Source organism: Nycticebus coucang, chromosome 13 (genome assembly GCF_027406575.1).
Source record: "Nycticebus coucang isolate mNycCou1 chromosome 13, mNycCou1.pri, whole genome shotgun sequence".
In the NCBI taxonomy this organism is placed as follows: Eukaryota; Metazoa; Chordata; class Mammalia; order Primates; family Lorisidae; genus Nycticebus; species Nycticebus coucang.
The window spans coordinates 56,968,642-56,987,622 of record NC_069792.1 but is presented as its reverse complement, the minus strand read 5'-3'; the positions used below and the strand labels follow the sequence as shown (position 1 = coordinate 56,987,622).

General features: G+C 38.9%; 1 protein-coding gene across 2 annotated transcripts in view; it reads right to left on the bottom strand.

Annotated features, from left to right (window-relative positions):
• Positions 1 to 1,757: 1,757 nt before the first annotated feature.
• Positions 1,758 to 18,981, bottom strand: part of DPY19L4 (dpy-19 like 4) — an 85,266-nt gene continuing 68,042 nt past the window's right edge. For both annotated transcript variants that reach the window (XM_053558808.1, XM_053558809.1), the window contains 4 exons: positions 17,515 to 17,597; positions 13,899 to 14,031; positions 7,326 to 7,484; positions 1,758 to 5,478 (listed from right to left, as the gene is read on the bottom strand). In XM_053558808.1, coding sequence (XP_053414783.1) covers positions 5,314 to 5,478; positions 7,326 to 7,484; positions 13,899 to 14,031; positions 17,515 to 17,597 — 540 coding nt within the window. In that variant the 3' untranslated portion in view covers positions 1,758 to 5,313. The remainder of the gene's footprint in view (positions 5,479 to 7,325; positions 7,485 to 13,898; positions 14,032 to 17,514; positions 17,598 to 18,981) is intronic.

Below are 18,981 nucleotides of genomic sequence, written 5' to 3'. Positions count from 1 at the left end.
GATCCAGACCCCTGTCTCTAAAAATAGCCGGACATTGTGGTGGGAGCCTGTAGTCCCAGCTACTTGGCAGGGTGAGGCGAGAGAGTATCTTGAGCCCAAGAGTTTGAGTTTGAGGTTGCTGTGAGCTGTGATGCCCATCGCACTCTACTGAGCGTGACAAAGTGAGACTCTGTCTCAAAAAAAAAAAATCAACTCTTTTCAAGGATTTACATTTATTAAAATTAACTCCTCCCCCCGTAAAGATGTAAGATTAGTTATAGAAGGAACATATTTAATTTAAATACACATTCTCAGAGATAGGACTCAAAGATCAATACACATAAAGGTAGTTGTATTCATCTGTACTACACAGCTATACAAAGCTATCAACTTAAAATCTGAAAGGATTATTTATGAGTTATTTCAGAATGCATGTTAAATTCCACTAAGCCATACAGTGCTCAGAAATTCAGTTTATCACTTAAAGAACATAGGCTTATACACACCAAAATTAAAATGGTGAAAATTGGCTTGGCACTCATAGCACAGTGGTTATGGTGCCAGCCACATACACTGAGGGTGGCGGGTTCAAACCCAGCTCGGGCCAGCTAAACACCAATGTCAACTGCAACAAAAAATAGTTGGGCATTGTGGCGGGCGCTTGTAGTCCCAGCTCCCTGGGAGGGTAAGAGAAGAGGGTAACTCTCGCTTCAGCCCAAGAGTTTGAGGTTGCTGTGAGCTGTGACACCACAGCGCTCTACCAAGGGCGACATTAAGTGTGACTCTGTCTCAAAAATAAATACATAAATGAATAAAATGCTGAAAATCAATAGACTTATAAACCAAAATGATTCAAAGTTGCCTTTATACTAAACTCAGCAAATTTGATCCCCAAATGTCTTTTTTTATGAAAAACAACTAAATATAATAATGTTTAGAAACCTTAATGGACAGAAAATAGTTGAGTCATATATATTCCTTTGCAATTTTCACATCTAATTTTATTTAAAATGTTAGCATTACATATTGAAAAACTTAATAAAGAGATATTTCAATAACATTGTTCAATTTTACTTGCAGCTTTTCAGAGCTATAAATTTAATACATATTAGGATCTAAAACTACAAACTATTATCAAATAGCAACAGAGATTATATATTTTAAAAATTGGACAAATGAAGCAAGAATATATTGAGATGTAAATCAGGAAGTAGTTATTTGCTTTATAAAACATTCTTAATATACAGATTAATTAGTAACATATGCTCTTTAAATACTAAAGCATTTAAAATAAATGTACCAAAAAATTAATTTACATATTTTTTAAAACCCCACCAATTGTAAGAGAAGCACTACTTTAATCCACAAAAGCATCAAAATGTTTTAACATTTCAAAAATAGAAAAAGTCCAAAACAATTGATTTCTCAGAAACAAGACAACTTAATAAGATGGCTATTCACAGTGCCCTTTAAGAAATTCATTATCAGGCTCAGTGCCTATAGCTCAGAGAGCAGGGAGCCAGCCACATACACTGAGGCTGGTGGGTCGAGCCCAGCTCGGGCCTGCTAAAGAACAAGGACAGCTGCAACCAAAAAAAAAAAAATAGCCGGGCGTTGTGGTAGAAGCCTGTAGTCCCAAGCTACTCCAGAGGCTGAGGCAAGAGAATTGCTTAAGCCCAAGAGTCTGAAGCTGCTGTGAGCTATGATGCCCCAACCCTCTACCAAGGGCGACATAGTGACACTCTGTCTCAAAAAAAAAAAAAAAAAAAAGAAATTCGTTATCTATTTCTTTTTTTTTTTTTTTTGAGACAGAGCCTCAAGCTGTCACCCTGGGTAGAGTGCCGTGGCATCACAGCAACCTCCAACCCCTGGGCTCAAGCGATTCTCCTGCCTCTGCCTCCCAAGTAGCTGGGACTACAGGTGCCCGCCACAACGCCCGGCTATTTTTTGGTTGTAGTTGTCATTGTTGTTTGGCAGGCCAGGGCTGGATTTGAACACGCCAGCCCAGGTGTATGTGGCTGGTGCCTTAGCCCCATGAGCCACAGGCATTAACTATTTCTTAAAAAGCATGTTTTTCAGCCCCAAATTGTAACACACATTGACTTCCATTTCTGCTTTTACTTCCATCAGTCTGGACTGTAAGAAAGAGTGCTACAACACTGAGGCTACTGCAGATTTGCATTAATGTTCTGGGGAAAAAATGCTGTTTATATACACAGAAAGTAATGAAGAAAAAAGGTAGTGCTGAAATACAATGAATACATATTCCTTCAAGTGCTAAAACTCTACCAGTCTAACAAAAAGTACCATGATATAGATGCCAAAGTTAGAAAAAATAAACCACTGCAGAGTCAATACACATATCATATACCTTATTCAAGTAATTTTTACTTGTTGGATTGCATGGCATTTGGGAAGCTAAATAAACTAATTTAAAAGGCTAGAAATCCCATCTCTACTCAAAGATTTGCTTACTATTGAATTAATAGTGAAAATAGCATAGTGAAGAGTCTTTTTTGTGCTTCTGATGAACAAAAATTACCAAAATTCTCTTATGGAAAAGAAAGTAATGGATAACATTATTTAAAAATAAAAAGTAAACTTAGAAATAAAGTTAAGGCACTTATTTCAATGGGTTTGCAATATCAAGGGCATAGTATAATTTTATATTTCTTTGAGAAATTCCTTCCACCTAAAACCCATAAACTTTGCTCCTTTCATAGTAGATCTTTATTGTCACACCTAACAACTGTTACGTTACTCAGTGGAATTACTTGCAGAATTATTAATTATTTTGTTATTCTACAATTAAGTGAAGAAACAAATTAAATGTTTCCCACTCAGTTTTGTAGTGCTCTTGTTATAACTACAGATAAAAATAGAGGCAAATAAGCTTATCTCTCATATCCAATATTATAATTTCTGTAATCAACCTTACATTTATCAACTGATGCTAAATAAAAAATTCATTATTTAAAACTTTCAATTAAAAATTTCTCCAAATCTGGTAGCGCCTGTGGCTTAGTGCATAGAGCACTAGCCACATACACCCAGGCTGGTAGATTTGAACCTGGCGTGGGCCAGCTAAAACAACAATGACAACTGCAACAAAAAAACAGCTGGACATAGGGCGGCGCCTGTGGCTCAGTCGGTAAGGTGCCGGCCCCATATACCGAGGGTGGCGGGTTCAAACCCGGCCCCGGCCAAACTGCAACCAAAAAATAGCCGGGCGTTGTGGTGGGCGCCTGTAGTCCCAGCTACTCGGGAGGCTGAGGCAAGAGTCGCTTAAGCCCGGGAGTTGGAAGTTGCTGTGAGCTGTGTGAGGCCACGGCACTCTACCAAGGGCCATAAAGTGAGACTCTGTCTCTGCAAAAAAAAAAAAAATAGCTGGACACTGTGGCGAGTCCCAGCTCCTTGGGAGGCTGAGGCAAGAGAATCACTTAAGTCCAAGAGTTTGAGGTTGCTGTGAGCTGTGATGCCAGAGCACTCTACTGAGGGCAACAAAGTGAGACTCTGTCTCAAAAAAAAAAAAAAAAAAATTCTCCAAATCTGTTGTATTTATGAGATAAGTTGACAGAAGTAACCAAAACTAATTCAGCACATGTAATCTTAATATAAGTCAATAAAAATTCACTTAAATATTTCACAATACATAAAAAGTAGGGTATTCTATTTCCCCTTCAAATTATGCAAGCAGACTTTTAAATTGCATTGTTTTACATGCTCTAATCACAGGTAGTACCATGTGACTATTCACTGTGTACTTAGGTAACTATGGTAGTAGCTTCATAAGGTTTAAAGCTAAATACCAATGACTCACTACTATTGGAGATGTACAGAGTCAACCTGAAGTACACTGTCTGCAGTTATCTTAATATAGTTTAAAAATTTCATGAAAGAATGAAATGAGAACCAATGAAACTAATGCCTCAGATATAAGACACAGCCATCAAACAATTCTTAAATTCTAAAAGAGTAAAGCATCCTAGAGTTAGTCTCAGAATGCATGAATTTTTAAATCATATATATTACAGAAAATAAGATGATGAAAAGATGCTCCCTTCTAATGTAGTAATTTACACTCTAGAAATGCAATCTTTTGCAGCATTCTAACAAGTGAAAGTTTTAAAAATCTGCCTACTGAACAGGTATATGAACTAAAACTAAACATGCATCCCAACTTATTAAAATGATACATACATAGTCTACATCTATCCTGAATCTAAAATAAGTTATATTAGAACTTATTTTAATAAATGACTAAAAATATGAAAAAACTTAAAGGAACAATAGCATTTAGACTGTGAAATTGTGTTGTAAATTTTATTATAATTGTCATTTTATTCTAAATATTGATGACTGAATCACAGTTTGATAAATAACATCACTTGTGTTTTATAATAAATACATCTGTATGCGGAGGTATATTTAACAGCATCTGCACATCCCCAGAAATTGTTCTTCATTTCAATTACACACTCTTATTCTGATAGAGACTTAATTTTTTTACTTAACACTTCAATAGAAAACATGTGAATAGATTATATACTTCATATCCACATTTTTTACGTCGAATTCGAACATTGTTTTAAATATTCATTAAAATATATGTATAGAAAGATAACAGTTATTGACTTGTCATGATTAAACTGGTATCAAATTAATAAGCATAAGTGAAAAAAGCTAATCACTTAATAAACAGTCATAAAATAATAAAACCTAATATCATGCATTATGTATTACTAAGAAAGTGCTCATTTATACAGTATCATGGAAAATTCTGGATATATCTTTATGTATATCCTTATCACTTTTCTTTATATAACCTCTATTTTAATTTAAATGCCACATATTTTCAGCTAACATTTAAATTAGTTCTTTAATGTAAAATTTCAGTTCTGTTATAAACCATTAAACAGCTTCAACGACTTGTTTGAAGGTAAGAATACTTCTTTCCTTCCATTATAAAATCATATTACATTAAGTATTTATTAAATGTTATGTTTGAGAAATGTAGTCTGACTCTGAAAATATTCAAATTCAATGTCCGTATTGTGACAGAATGAAGATTTATGGGGAAAATGTTTCAATAGGTAAAACCTTTAAAGACACTGAAATACTGCAGATGATAGATTTGACATTACATCAAAGACACTAACGCTTGATCTTCTATTTCCCATAGAACTATGGATCCAGTTAACAGCAGGAGGGGAAAAGAGGCAGCAACACTTCAAATGTACAAATGCGGATCTCCAAAAGACATCACGTAAGTAGAAGAAAAGCACAGTACACTTCAGGTAGTGTAAGTTTTTGAAATGAAGGCTCTGTTATTTTTCAAGACTGGAAAGATATCACAGTGTTGATTTTATATACAAAGTAGGACCTGTTCCAGTATACTCTAGTGAAATAATTTACATATGGAGAATAGTTAATTTTGACCTCATGACAAAATCGTCCGTATTTTGAGTAGGTTAATTTGTCACCTTCTTCACAAACCACCTATCAAAAGATATGAAACATAATATTAAAAAGCTGATTATAACTACAGGAGAAATGTTATCAATGTATAAGTGGCTACACATTTATGAAAAAATGTATTATTGCTAAATATAGACTGCAAAATCTTAATATTATTTAGCAAAAAGAAGCCTCTTCATAAGTGCTCACTAAACTCCCTGAACTTCTCTTTGAGACTGAGAAACCAGTATAAAGTATTTCCAATTATTTAAAATTATTTTTTATTTTTATCTTTTGGTTTTCTCCCCGCCCCCACCGTTTCCCCTACCAACTCAAGTGTTTCCGATTTTTTTTTTTTTTGTAGAGACCGAGTTTCACTTTATGGCCCTTGGTAGAGCGCCGTGGCCTCACACAGCTCACAGCAACCTCCAACTCCTGGGCTTAAGCGATTCTCTTGCCTCAGCCTCCCGAGTAGCTGGGACTACAGGCACCCGCCACAACGCCCGGCTATTTTTTGGTTGCAGTTTGGCGGGGGCCGTGTTTGAACCCGCCACCCTTGGTATATGGGGCCGGCGCCCTACCGACTGAGCCACAAATTTAGAAGGCAACACTTTCATAATCTGTAATCATTGCTCTAAAGAACCTTATCATGAAGCCTAGCAAGGTTGGGAAATGGACATATTACTTTCCCTTTTTTTTTGAGACAGAGTCTCACTCAGTAAAGAAGAGTAAAAACCCAGTAAAACCCCAATCCCTGGGGTTGAGTGCCATGGTGTCATAGCTCACAGCAACCTCAAACTCCTGGGTTCAAGTAATTCTCTTCTCTCAGCCTCCTGAGTAGCTGTGACTATAGGCACCTGCCACAACACCCGGCTAGTTTTTCTATTTTTTAGTAGAGTAAACCGTAAATCATGTATCTAATAAGGGACTTGTATGTAGAACATTTTTTTAAAACTCATACAACTCTATGATAAAAAAGACAAACAACTCAAATAAAAAATGGGCGAATTACTTGAACTTAGGAGTTCAAGACCAGCCTGAGCAAGAGCAAGACCCCATCTCTACTAAAAATAGAAAAACTGAAGCTAGAGGACCCAGGGGTTTGAGGTCTGTGAGCTATGATGACATCACAGTACTCTACCCAGGGCGACAGAGTTAGACTCTGTCTCAAAACAAACAAACAAACAATAAAAAAACTTCACGCTGGGAGGCGCCTGTGGCTCAGTGAGTAGGGCGCCGGCCCCATATGCCAAGGGTGGCGGGTTCAAACCCAGCCCCGGCCAAACTGCAACAAAAAAATAGCCGGGCGTTGTGGCGGGCGCCTGTAGTCCCAGCTGCTCGGGAGGCTGAGGCAAGAGAATCGCGTAAGCCCAAGAGTTAGAGGTTGCTGTGAGCTGTGTGACGCCATGGCACTCTATCCGAGGGCAGTACAGCGAGACTCTGTCTCTACAAAAAAAAAAAAAAAAAACTTCACGCTACTTTCAGTAAACCTTCCCATCCAGTTATTATGTAACTCTTGATTATATTCTTTTTTTTTTTTCGTAGAGACAGAGTCTCACTTTATGGCCCTCGGTAGAGTGCCGTGGCCTCACACAGCTCACAGCAACCTCCAACTCCTGGGCTTAAGCGATTCTCTTGCCTCAGCCTCCCGAGCAGCTGGGACTACAGGGGCCCACCACAACGCCCGGCTATTTTTTGTTGTTGTTGCAGTTTGGCCCGGGCCGGGTTTGAACCCGCCACCCTCGGTATATGGGGCCGGTGCCTTACCGACTGAGCCACAGGCGCCGCCCGATTATATTCTTTAGTTAAGTTCTAAAAATAAAGTTTGAAGACTACCAGTTTAAATAGTCATTTTTCAAAAAAATAATTCTTACCAAAAGGTTACTTACATGGCCATTTGCAACGTCTAATAAATCTTTAACCCTACAGCCTCTCATGGTTCCCACCTCATTGCAGATAGCATCCTCCACAATTAGGTAATTAGCTTTGTAGGATGTCAGTATTTTATAAATATCCTCAGCAGATCGCTTCGAGTAGATCTGGTAGACCTGAAAGAATATAAATTGAAATTATTTAAAAAGACATTTAAAACTTCTGTTAATCAAAACTATACATTGAATGTCTATTATTTTTTTTTATTTCAGATTATTACTATGTTCTTAGTACTGAATACCACCCTATGAAAAATAAAGATATTAAGGCCAGGCCCAGTGGCTCATGCCTGTAATCTTAGCACTCTGGGAAGCCAAGGTGGGTAGATTGCCCTGAGCTTACAGGTTTGAGACCAGCTTGAGCAAAAGCGAGACCCTGTCTCCAAAAATAGCTGAGTGTTGTAGCGGGCAGTAGTCCCTGTTACTCGGGAGGCTGAGGCAAGAGAATCGTTTGAGCCCAAGAGTTTGAGGTTGCTATGAGCTATGATGCCATGGAACTCTACCAAGGGCGACAAAGTAAGACTCTGTCTCAAAAAAGAAAGAAAGAAAGAAAAATAAAGATATTCAGGAAGACTTGATTTCTGCCCTCAGGAAGCTTATACTCATGTTTCATAGTGGTTGAGACTAACTATAAAACAAATAGCAAATACAATGTGGTAAATAACTAAATTTTAAATCATATGATGCAATTCTAATAACGACCATATAAAAATATGTAACATATGAATGGCACCCATAGCTCAGTGGGTAGGGTGATGGCCACATACACCAAGGCTGGCAAGTTCGAACCCAGCCTGGGCTAGCTAAAACAATAGTGACAATTGCAACAAAAAAATAACTGGGCATTGTGGCAGGTGCCTGTAATCCCAGATACTTGGGAGGCTGAGGCAAGAGAATCACTTAAGCCCAAGAGTATGAGGTTGCTGTGAGTGTGACACCACAGCATTCTACCCAGGGCGACAGCTTGAGACTCTGTCTCAAAAAAAAAAAAAAAAAAAAAAATGTAATGTACATAAAACACAGACTAGAAAGGAACATAAAAAATTTTAAAAGTTGTTTGGGGTATAAACATTACAGGTGGATTTTTTTCTCTTTAAACCTTTATTGTTATGGCAGTTGACGAGGTTGGTGGGCAGTAACTGAATCAAGATGCTGCAGAACCTGTTGGTTCTCTATCGGACTGCCCAGAAGACCATAAGCGTCTTTATTTTGAAAATAAAGTTCCAGAGAAACAAAAGCTGTTTCAGGAGGACAATGGGACTCCAGCACATCTAAAGGGTGGGGTAGCTGATGCCTTCCTGGATAGAGTAACCATGCTTCTTACAGTTGATAAAGCAGAGTATGCTATATATCAGGTGGCTTCTTCATCTCCCTAGAAGCAGTATTGATTTCAGTCATCCCAGCAATCACTTGATTCAATTTCATTCAGCTCTCTATGAATCTGTAATCTGATAAATAACTGAGCTCTTCTTTGGGCACCAATACTTATTGATTTGAACTAACTGCCATTAGTGAAGCAGCCTGTGTGTTCTGAAAAACATTACTCATGCAAGATGTTCTAAGAAGTGTTTTTATGGGGCAGCACCTGTGGCTCAAGGAGTAGGGCGCCAGCCCCATACACCGGAGGTGGCAGGTAACAACAACATTTAAGATAAGGACCAGAAATAAAAACCTTGTAAAGAATGAACGACAATAAATACATTCAGAAAAGAAATCAGACAATTACTGCATCAAAATATTAAGCAATAACAATAATGCAAATAAAGTAACATTCACATTGTCAGATATGAGTATGTCTATTATAGAATGCTTTGACTCTGAGGTTCAGTATGGAGTCATCAGTTAACTACTTCTTTTTTTTTTTCCCCAAAGTCTCAAAAAATAGACAACTAATATTTATAAATAAAAGTAAAAAATAATTAAAAAAAAAAAAAAGATTGTTTATCGTTTGTCTTCCCAACTATGTTTCAGGAGAACAAAGACCCTAGACCCCATCCTTAGCACCTGGAATAATGCCCAGCACATATTCAATGAAACATTTCCTGGCTTATTTGTTTATAGAATGCAGGTGTCCTCATTAATGCCTATTAACATCTTATTAGTAAATCAGACTTGGAAAATTCCACCCTAAAATTTTCTCCTAAAAAAGAATAAATAAATCCTAAACATACTTCAAATTAGAACATTCTTTTTCTTTTTTTTTTTTAAGAGACAAGAGTCTCATTTTGTTGCCCTCAATAGAATGCCATGGGTCACAGCTCACAGCAACCTCCGGGTCTTGGGCTTAGGCGATTCTCTTGCCTCAGCCTCCTGAGTACCTGGGACTACAGGCACCCACCACAATGCCTGGCTATTTTTTTTTGTTGCAGTTTGGCCGGGGCTGGGTTTGAACCCGCCACCCTCGGTATATGGGGCTGGTGCCACAGGCACCGCTCTGAAATATTATTTTTCAATCACTAAATGCAATGTGCTTTCCTGGATTAGCTGGAGGAACAGAAAAAGAACATTAGTGGAAAATCTCATGAAATCCAAATAAATTCCATAGCTTGTTTAATGGTATTATACCAATATTAATTTCTTAATTTGACAAATGTGCCATGGTGGCTCCGGTGCCTGTAGCTCAGCAGCTAGGGTGCCAGCCACATATACCAGAGCTGGTGGGTTTGAACCCAGCGCAGGCCTGCCAAACAACAATGCCAACTACAATTAAAAAAAAGAAAAAAAATAGCCAGGTGGGTGTTGTGGCTGGCGCCTGTAGTCCCATCTACCTGAGAGGCTGAGGCAAGAGAATCGCTTTAGCCCAAAATTTTTTTTTTTTTTTTTTGGCCAGGGCTGGGTTTGAATCCGCCACCTCTGGCATATGGGGCCGGCACCCTACCCACTTGACCACAGGTGCTGCCCATAGCCCAAAAGTTTGAGGTTGCAGTGAGCTGTGTTAACAAAGTACTCTACCGAGGGCAACATAATGAGACTCTGTCTCAAAAAAACAAAAACAAACAAAAAAACTCCATAAAGCCTCAATTTTCTTCCTTTCCTTCTTCTTCTTTTTTTTTTTTTGAGACAGAGTTCACTTTGTCACCTTCAGTAGAGTGCTATAGTGTTATAGCTCACAGCAACCTTTAACTCTTGGGCTCAAGTGATTCTCTTGCCTCAGCCTCCCAAGTAGCTGGGAGTACAGGCACCCACCACAACACCCGGCTATTTTTTTTTTTGTAGTTGTCATTTTTGTTTAAGCAGGCCCTGGCTGGGTTCGAACCCACCAGCCCTGGTGTATGTGGCCGGCAAGTACCCTAACCACTGAGCACGGGGCGCCCCACTCCTCAATTTTCTCATCTTCATAATGAAAGAAATAGGATAAGTGATCTTTGTTGCAATTTTTCAGTAAAATATTTCAACAAATTGGGCGGTGCCTGTGGCTCAAAGGAGTAGGACGCCAGCCCCATATGCTGGAGGTGGCAGGTTCAAACCCAGCCCTGGCCAAAAACTGCAAAAAAAATTTTCAACAAATACAACTTTAGGGCTCGGCGCCTGTAGCTCATTGAGTAGGGCACCAGCCACATACACCCAGGCTGGCGGGTTCAAGCTGGGCCCAGGCCTGCTAAACAACAATGACAACTGCAACCAAAAAATAGCCAGGTGTTGTGGCAGGCACTTGTAGTCCCAGCTACTCAGGAGGCTGAGGCAAAAGAATCTCTTCAGCCCACGAGTTTGGGGTTGCTGTGAGCTGTGATGTCACAGCACTATACTGAGGGCAACATAGTGAGAAAAAAAAAAATAAACCTTAGCCAAAGAAATTAAATTCACAATAGTTTATCTCCAATAAGCTCATTATTAATCCATGTTCTATAAATATTTTAAAGTATTTTTATATTCTTGTCAATTGGAAAAGACTTATTCAATAGATAAAACTGAAATACAAAACAAAATCAAAAGCAACAATTTGCTATTTAAAATGTGCCTTTTAAAGGTACAGTTTTTTAATTGACGTCTTTTAGATTAGACTGTTCATAACTTTTTTTTTTGAGAGTCTCACTCTGTCACCTTGTGTAAAGTGCCGTGTCATCATCATAGCTCACAACAACCTCTAAAGTCCTGAGCTGAAGTGATCCTCCTGCCTCAGCCTTCTGAATAGCTAGGACTATAGGTTCCTGGCACAATGCCTGGCCAATTTTCCTATTTTTAGTAGAGACGGGTCTTGCTCTTGCTCAGGCTGGTCTCGAATTCCTGAGATCAAGGGATCCTCCCGCCTTAACCTCCCACAGTGCTAGGATTACAGGTATGTGCCAACACCAGGCTTTTTTTTTTTTTTTAAATAGATTCCTTTTCATGTTTTCATTTATTCTTTGATGTCTCTCAACTATCTCAAGGATAAGTCTACATCCCTTTTTTTTTTTAAGATAGAGTTTCACTTTGTCGCCCTCAGTAGAGTTATGTGGCATCATAGCTCACAGCTCAAACTCTTGGGCTCAAGTGATTCTCTTGCCTCAGCCTCCCAAGTAGGTGGGACTATAGGCGCCTGCCACAACACCCGACTATTTTTTAGAGATGAGGTCTCACTTTGGCTCAGGCTGGTCTCCAACCTGTGAGCTCAGGCAATCCACCCACCTCAGACTCCCAAGTGCTGGGATTACAGGCATGAGCCACCTCACTCGGCCAGATAGGTCTAAATTCTTTAGCATGACATTCCAGGTCCTTCAGAACTCATCGGCCTCATTTTATTTTCTAGTTTCATGATCATGCAAATTTCTTTCCATGACGTCACACCACTCACAGCAACCTCCAGCTCTTGGGCTCAGGCGATTCTCTCGCTTCAGCCTCCAGAGCAGCTGGGACTACAGGTGCTCGCCACAACGCCTGGCTATTTTTTTGTTGCAGTTTGGACGGGGCCGGGTTTGAACCTGCTACCCTTGGTATATGGGACCGGCGCCCTACTCACTGAGCCACAGGCGCCGCCCATATATATATATATATATATATATATATTTTTTTTTTTTTTTTTCTAAGAGAGTCTGATTTTGTCACCTTCGGTAGAATGCCGTGGCATCATAGCACAACAACCTCAAACTTGTAGGCTCAAGTAATTCTCTTGCCTCAGCCTCCTGAGTAGCTGGGACTACAGGAACCCACCACAATGCCTGGCTATTTTTAGAGACAGGATCTTGCTCTTTTTTTTTTTTTTTTTAATTGAGACAGAGTCTCACTTTGTTGCCCTTGGTAGAGTGCGGCATCATAGCTCCCAGCAACATCAAACTCTTGGGCTTAAGCGATTCTCTTGCTTCAGCCTCCCAAGTAGCTGGGACTACGGGCACCTGCCACAATGCCCAGCTATTTTTTTTGTTGTTGTTGTTTATTTGTTTGTTTGTTTAGCAGGCCCGGGCCGGATTGGGGGGGCGGGTCTTGTTCTTGCTCAGGCTAGTCTCAAACCTGCAAGCTCAGGCAATCCACCCACCGCGGCCACCCATAGTCCTAGGATTACAGGCATGAGCAACAAAACCCGGCCCCTACAAATTTCTTAGCTCGTGTTACTTTTTCAGCCTGGAATCAGATATATACCTTTTCCAAACAAGTACCTACCTTTTCTAAACAATCATCATCCTTCAAAGTCCAGATCAAGGGACTCCCCTTTATGACAACTTCTTGGATTTTTGTAGGCAGAATGGACGTTCTTGCTTTTCAAGAAAGGTTCTTTGAAACTTGTGTGTGTACATTCAATTATAATTTAATAGTAAATAATAGTAACTTAATAGCAGCTAACTTGAAATTTTTACTGTATATTCTCTCATTTAATTTGTACAAGCAGGAGGTGAGAATTATTTCTATTTCCAAATTCAGAAACTTGCTTAAGGTCATAAAACTTATGCATAGCAGAGCTAGCATGTGAGTCCAAATTCTCTCATTCCAGAGTGTGCATTCTTAACCTCTATTTGCTGTATTTCTTCCTTAGCTTATAGTATACTTACACACTATATAAAATTCTCTAATTGAAACCTAGGGAACTATAATGCAGTTGATCATTACTTTCAGATATAAAGTTACCATTTAAATCCATACCACATTCAAAATAATACATTTTTAAACTGTAATTAGACATCATTCTAATATTATTCTGAGTTATTAATAAGTGTCCATTTAAAAATAAATCAGTGTTTTATAAGCATAACAGAATTTTAGCTTAGAAAACTAAAGGGCATCAAGACACTGACAGCCTTCCTTCAATAATTTAATCAAGAATATTTTCAAAATAATGTTTCCTTTTATGAAATATTACACATCAAGTCCTTTGATACTTTGTAGAAAATAATACATTTTTCCTAGAAATATATCAACACTATTCATAAAACAACATAATATTTTAATTTTTGCTCTTCTCTTGGTTAAATGTATTATATAATTTTTAAAACCTAAAGCTAATTAATTCTTCTAAAATTATTTGGATTTTGCTAGCTAACTAAAAACACATGCATCCCTATATACTAAGCTAAAATACAGGTACTATAAAAACGTCCAAATGTAGAACTTAAAATGCCTTACATTTTCATTTCTCTTGAGAAGATCATCGTCATTGTAAAGAGGCAAGCTTGTCACCATCCATCCGGTGCATAATTTAATTACACCCATTAACTGTGGGCTCCCTGCAAACACAGCTGTAACTGGAGCTTGCCTCCTGCAAAGGACCATAAAGATTTACATACTGAAAAGGCAACTATACCATTTAGATAACTGATTTATATCAACTTTGAAGCACCAGGCAACTTACAATGTATTATACACTTAAGTTGTGATACCAGTTTTCATTTCATTTATAGATTCATTCAAAAATAATGGAGCATCTACTATGCACCAAACACTGTTCTAAGTGCTGAAGATACAGAAACTTTTAAAAAAAGATGAAGCAGGGGAAGACGATAAGCAAATATATATGTCAGCCAGTAATAATGTGATAATGCAGGGTAAAGGGACAGTGACAAGAGTGTATTACTTTTATGTAGAGTTTAGTGGTGATGCTATGAATTCTTAAGTCACTATAACCTAACTCCTTCCAGATCCATCTCTCCTCCCACTCCTTCCTTCCCTATCTTTACCCTTGTGCCTGTCTCAAGATAATACATATAGGACTTCTCCTATCACGATCCAAAGTCCAAAAGAGATGCCATTTTCAAGGTGGGTAACCTACAAAGAAAGAGGCCCCAAAAGGCAGCTCTAAGCCTTCACTTACTTATTCACTCTTGGTATTAGACATTAAACACCTACCTGATATGTGCTAGGGACAGCACAAGCCTCTAGAAATAAAGAGATGACACTTGGCCACTGTACTCATGAGTAAGGAAATATACACAGAACAGAATAATTATACCACAGCAACATATATGTTCTACTGTACAAATCGTTCAGGCCTTCGTGATGTTTTTGAAAATACTGTGGTAAATCACGCTGAGAGATATTACTTCCCCTTTTGTTAAAGACAACATGAAGCTGTATATAGTTAGCACCCCACAATGCCAAAATAAAATTCACAAAAAGTATGAATGGGTAATAGTTAAGTGTGATCTACACAAAACACTTTTTACACATATAAGGGGTGTCTTTAAAGCAATGTGACATTACAATAAGACTATTCTCGTTTTTTTTTGAGACAGAGCCTCAAGCTGTCATCCTGGGTGGAATGCCGTGGCATCACAGCTCACAGCAACCTCCAACTCCTGGGCTCAAGCAATTCTCCTGCCTCTGCCTCCCAAGTAGCTGGGACTACAGGCACCCGCCACAACGCCCGGCTATTTATTTTTTGGTTGCAGCCGTCATTGTTGTTTGGCAGGCCCAGGCTGGATTTGAACCTGCCAGCTCAGGTGTATGTGGCTGACGCCTTAGCCATTTGAGCCACAGGCACTGAGCCAACTATTCTCATTTTTATATACCTATTGTATAAACCTATTTTATTCTTAGTAACACGTTTTGCCTTTTTTCCACCATATTGTATATTTTCCTGTTTTTTTTTTCTTTTGAGATAAAGTGTCACTCTGTTGCCCAGGCTAGAGAACTGTGGTATCAGCTTAGTTCACAACAACCTTAAATTCTTGGGCTAAAGCAATCTTCCTGCCTCAGCCTCCCAAGTAGTTGAGACTACAGGCATCTGCCATGATGCCCAGCTAATTTTTTTATTTTTATTTATTTATTTATTTTTTGAGACTGAATCTCAGTTTGTCACCCCGGGTGACAGCAATATTAAACTCCTGGGCTCAAGTGATCCTCTTGCCTCAGCCTCTTGAGTAGCTGGGACTACAGCCTCTTGAGTAGCTGGTATCTGCTACAATGCCTGGCTATTTTTTTTCAAAGATGGGGTCTTGCTGTTGTGCTCAGGCTGGTCTCAAACTACTGAGCTCAAGGGGTCTTCCTGTCTTGGTCTCCCAGAGTGCAAGGATTACAAGTGTGAGCCACCACTGGGCTTTTTTTTTTTTTTTTAATTAATAGTGTTTCATTCCTTTTCATGTTTTCATTTATTCTTTGATGTTTTGATAATTTTCAATGTAGTTATTTCATAATCTTCCATAATCTATACTTATGGAGTAGGCTGGTTATAAAAAATGGCCACAGTAGGGCGGTGGCTGTGGCTCAAAGGGGTAGGGCGCTGGTCCCATATGCCGGAGGTGGCGGGTTTAAGCCCAGCCCCGGCCAAAAACCACACACACACACACACACACACACACACACAAAATACATCAATCTATTAAAAATTACTTAAAAAAAAAAAAAAAGAAAGAAAAAAAAAGGCCACAGTAATTTTTCTCCCTATAGCCATGGTCTGGGAGGGAACACTGATCTTGGTCATAGGATTTGCACAGGCCAATGTAACGATGGCAAACCTAGTATAAGCAGAGACCCCTCTCTTGGTGCTCATGGGAACTACACAACTACTACCTTGTGAACAAACCTGGAATAACTTGATAGGTGATAAGAGATATAGGACCAAGTCAATTTGACCCCCTCAGTTGACACCTAGCCAACCCTAGTCCAAGCCAGACTATTCAGGACAAGTTGAGATGTGTCACATCAGAATCCTCCCCATTGCCTCCAACCTCCTGACCTTCAAAATGGTGTGAAAGAACCAATGTGCATTGTTTGTAAGCCAGTAAGTTTTATGGTAGTCTTATGTAGCAAATGCTAAATGATACAAACAAATTTTATTACCAGAAATTACAACAGGTCAAATTCTGCTGTTTATCACAAACAAGGGCTGATACTTGGCTATGCTGAATTGTTTCCTTGTCTGTTTTGCAATTTTGGAGCTCAATTTCATGAAAAATTATGTATTGATTTCTTTGTAGCCTGAGTTGATGATGTATCATGCTTCCTAGGCAAGCCCAAAATGATTTTTTATGCTAATTTCTTGAACTGGAGTTTCCAAGATTAGACAAATGTAACTTTTTTTTTTTTGGCTGGGGCTGGGTTTGAACCCACCGCCTCTCGTATATGGCACTGGCGCCCTACTCCTTGAGCCACAGATGCCTCCCAGATTAGACAAATGTAATTTCAAACTATAAACCCAAGTGAGTTCAGATCTACTGCTACAAATCCAGGGGGGAGACATTTTTCTGACTATGAGCTGAAGCAAATGCTTTCTTAACCTATTTCTCTACCACTCAGTGGATATTTTGCTATTCCATCTTTTCACTGACAGTGTAGCTTTTTTAAAGTCCCTGAGTTGTATTTGAGAGTGCTGGGGGTCTCAATGCCATTTCCCTGTTTCCACAGGCCCAAAACCACATCTCCTGCCTTAGGTGGGCATTAAATTCTAAACTCCTTGGTTATTAAGACTAGCAATCCACCACTCATTTACCTCCAACCCAGAACAAAAGAGGAATCCTCTTGACTATCTAAATAAAAGGATATCTGTTCTTTTTTATGTCATATTTCTAGGTGTTTGGTAGTGGTAGTTTCAAATCTCATATATTTTCAAGTCCTTGGGGATGAGTTTATTTATAAAATTAGAATAACATATAATAAAAAATCCATAAAAACAAAGGATAAAATTTCTGAATTTTATAAGAAGAATTTAGAAACATGTTAATTTATTATTTCTCCTGAATCCATTAGATAGCATGCAATAATTAATTAATAGCTTAATAATAATCTTGGGCAGTTCATTTCTTACTTTATCCAGGTCATAAGTTCCACTGTATCTGGGTCATAGAATTCCTGTAGTTCCGTTAATTCTGCCATTAATCTTGGAAAAAACTAAAATGCAAAACAAAATCCCCAAAAGGTGTGTATAAGTAATTAGAAAGTTTAAAATTGTTCCAGAGTATGTCAAAAGAGTAAGAAACTAATTTAAGCCAAATGATACTATAACACTGTTCTCGTGGGGAAAAAAAAGTCATGGATCTCTTTGTTTTCTTTCAATAACCTGCTTTTTATTCTCAATCCAAATTATTTAGCCTATGGCTAATTCACTGCCTAGACTCCATAAACAATTTTATCATTACCAAACAATGATAATCATCAATTGTATCTTTCATGCACATAGTGCAAACAGGTTTCTTTTTTCTTTATTTTTTTTAGAGACAAAGTCTTACTTTATTGCCTTCGGTACAGTGCTGTTGTGCACAGCTCACAGCAGCCTCCAACTCCTGGGCTTAGGCGATCCTCTTGCCTCAGCCTCCTGAGTAACTGGGACTACAGGCTCCCACCACAACGCCAGGCTATTTTTTTGTTGCAGTTTGGCTGGGGCCAGGTTTGAACCCGCCACCCTCGGTTTATGGGGCCTGGCGCCCTACCCACTGAGCAACAGGCACCACCCAATAGAAACAGGTTTCATTTAATATTATTTATTTATTTTTTTCTAGAGAGTTTCACTTTGTCACCTTCAGTAGAGTGCCATGTCATCACAGCTCATAGCAATCTCCAGGTCTTAGGCTTAGGCAATTCTCTTGCCTCAGCCTCCTGAGTACCTGGGACTACAGGCGCCAGCCACAACGCTCAGCTATTTCTTATTGCAGTTTGGCCAGGTGGGGTTCAAACCCGCCACCTTCAGTATATGGGCCAGCGCCCTACTAATTGAACCACAGGCGCCTCCCTCATTTAACATTATTAAGACTTTATATTATCTTATAGATACTAAAATTTTGGAGTTGTTAAAACAATTTAAAATATTTTTATTTTTTCGATACAGGGTCTTGCTTCGTCACCTAGGCTAGAGTACAAGTGCAGTGGTGTCATCATAGCTCACAGCAATCTCAAACTCCAGGGCTCAAGTGATCTTCCTACCTCAGCCTCCCAAGTAGCTGGGACTATAGACACACATTGCCATGCTTGGCTAATTAAAAAAAAAAAAAAATTTTTTTTTTTTTTTTTTTGAGATAGAGTTTCACTCTGTCACCCTGGGTATAGATAGTGCCATGGCATCATAATAGCTCACAGAAATCTCAAACTCTTAGGTTCTATTGATCCTCTTGCCTCAGTCTCCTGAGTAGCTGGCACTACAGGCACCTGCCACCACCTGGCTAGTATTTTTTTTTTCCTATTTCTAGTAAAGACAGTGATCTCACTCTTGTCCAGGCAGGTCTCGAACTCCTAAGGTCAGCCAATCCACCCGCCTCAGCCTCTCAGAGTCCTTGGATTA